The sequence below is a fragment of the Myotis davidii genome, unplaced genomic scaffold, assembly GCF_000327345.1.
Source record: "Myotis davidii unplaced genomic scaffold, ASM32734v1 scaffold151, whole genome shotgun sequence".
Taxonomy (NCBI): domain Eukaryota; kingdom Metazoa; phylum Chordata; class Mammalia; order Chiroptera; family Vespertilionidae; genus Myotis; species Myotis davidii.
Window position 1 is genome coordinate 624,801 of NW_006285248.1, and position 2,248 is coordinate 627,048.

At 42.5% G+C, this 2,248-nt stretch overlaps 1 protein-coding gene across 1 annotated transcript in view; it reads left to right on the top strand.

Annotated features, from left to right (window-relative positions):
• The window catches only part of RMDN2 (regulator of microtubule dynamics 2), a 28,382-nt gene extending 26,924 nt beyond the window's left edge, over window positions 1-1,458 (top strand). The window contains exon 10 of the mRNA XM_006755912.2: window positions 1,188-1,458. Within this exon, the coding sequence (XP_006755975.2) occupies window positions 1,188-1,241 (54 nt within the window). The 3' untranslated portion in view covers window positions 1,242-1,458. The remainder of the gene's footprint in view (window positions 1-1,187) is intronic.
• The last annotated feature ends 790 nt before the right edge of the window (window positions 1,459-2,248 follow it).

Genomic DNA, 2,248 nt, shown 5'->3' on the forward strand with positions numbered 1-2,248 from the left:
AGTTTGTTAGGTAATTGTCAGATGGCAAAGGGCCAGGCCTTTCATATGCAAAAGCCTAAGCAAGCAGCTTGGGTGGGGCGGGTTCTCAGGGGTTCAACGGGGCGGAGCAAACAGCTATGGCTGCTCCTCAGTCCTATCCTAAGAGTCCCCTCGTCTCAGTGTCCCAGTAATCGCTGCAAGCACCTCTGAGAGAAAGCCGTCCTCGAGTTCTGACCAATGCCACCAGTTTCTCCCTGTATGAGTCTGGGTCCCCAGAGACTCGCCCAGAACTGGAGTTCAGAGATGTTGGGAGCTTGTGTCTCCCTCCCGATTGAAAAAGACAGCCGTGTTCTCAGTTGCCAGCCCTTCCCACGTGTGTCTCTATACATCTGCACTTTACTTCTGCACCTCCTCTGAGTCTCAGTGTGCTTTTCTCTTTCCTTCTAGTTGTAGAATTTCCACTCAGCCAGCCTTCCTGTGGTTCTGGATGATACCCATTTTGTCTTTTAGTTATATTTTTGAAGTTGTTGTGGGAGGCAGCAATTTCTGGTGTTTACCTATGCCACCATCTTGGTTTCTCTCTCTATATATATATCTTTATTGATTTCAGAGAGGAAGGGAGAGGGAGAGGGAGATAGAAACATCAATGATGAGAGAGAATCATTGATCAGCTGCCTCCTGCACACCTCCTACTGGGGATTGAGCCTGCAACCCAGGCACATGCCCTAACTGGGAATCGAATCGTAGCCTCCTGGTTCACAGGTCGACACTCACCACTGAGCCACATCGACTGGGCAAACATATATGATTTTTAATCTTACCTATAAAGTCCCTGAGAATGTCAGGAATGAAATGTGTATTTGCCTGTGTGGGACTTACAGCGGAATCTCAGATTTCTTCAGATCCTGCTGCTAGGGCTAGGACTTCTTCCATATCTTAGAGCTGAAGAAGAAAACAGTGTTATCATTAACACTCTCCTTCCTGTTTGCTACCCCTCCACACCTGGTGGAGGAAGAGCCTGGACTTAGTTCTCCGCGGTACTCAGGTTCTCAGAGATCTGAATCATGCCTGGTCCTCAGAAAGCCACATTTTTGTTGTAGTGGTCATTCAAAACAGTCTCCCCCCAGTCAACAGAGTTCTACTTCCAGTACCTTGAGTATCAGGAGGAATGTGTGAATTTTCATTGTGCATTTGTGTTTTCTTTATAGGATAAAAATGCAGAGGAAGAGATGAAAAAAATAAGCATTGCCTTGAAGAAGTAAATAAAAGAACTTACTCTTCAACAAATTAGATGTGGTCTACTAAATATTAAACTTATCAAAGTCGTGTTTTTTATTATCCTCTTTTTATGTAAGGGTAATATACTCAGATTTGAAGGGAAAGTCATGTTTCTGTAGAATGCATTCTCTAGTACAGCCGTGGGCAAACTACGGCCCGTGGGCCGGATCTGGCCCGTTTGAAATGAATAAAACTAAAAAAAAAAAAAAAAAAGACTGTACCCTTTTATGTAATGATGTTTACTTTGAATTTATATTAGTTCACACAAGCACTCCATCCATGCTTTTGTTCTGGCCCTCCGGTCCAGTTTAAGAACCCATTGTGGCCCTCGAGTCAAAAAGTTTGCCCACCCCTGCTCTAGTAAAGCAACACCAATCATGTTATTTGGAGAAGTCTGTTTCCTATAATATCAGTAAAATGATCTTTAAAAAATGTATGCTTTATATTTTTCCTATCAACAAACTGTAGTCTTCAGAATCTTTCTTTAAATAAAATACTTAAATCAATCCAATAAAATGGACTCCGGTGAGTGTTTTATTGTTGCTTCAATGGAAACTTTACAAAACAATTTCATTAATGTGGATGAAAAATGGAAAAGTGGGCAAAGGATGTGAACTAGTCATTGGTAAAAGAGGAAATATAGCCCGGCCGGCGTGGCTCAGTGGTTGAGCATCGACCTATGAACCAGAAGGTCATAGTAGGTTACTGCTCAAAGCACATACCTGGGTTGCAAGCTCAGTTCCCAATAGGAGGCGTGCAGGAGGTAGCCAATCAATGACTCTCTCTCATCATTGATGTTTCTACCTCTCTCTCCCTCTCCTTTCCTCTCTCTGAAGTCTATAAAAACATATTTTTTTAACAAAAGTTTCAGATGAGAAATGAACGCTGCTTTATCTTCATACTAAACTAATTTTTCCAAGTGTTACCACATCTCCTATTTCAATGAAAGCTTTTTACACGCGGAGAGAGGTTCAGAAAGTGATGCCGTCCT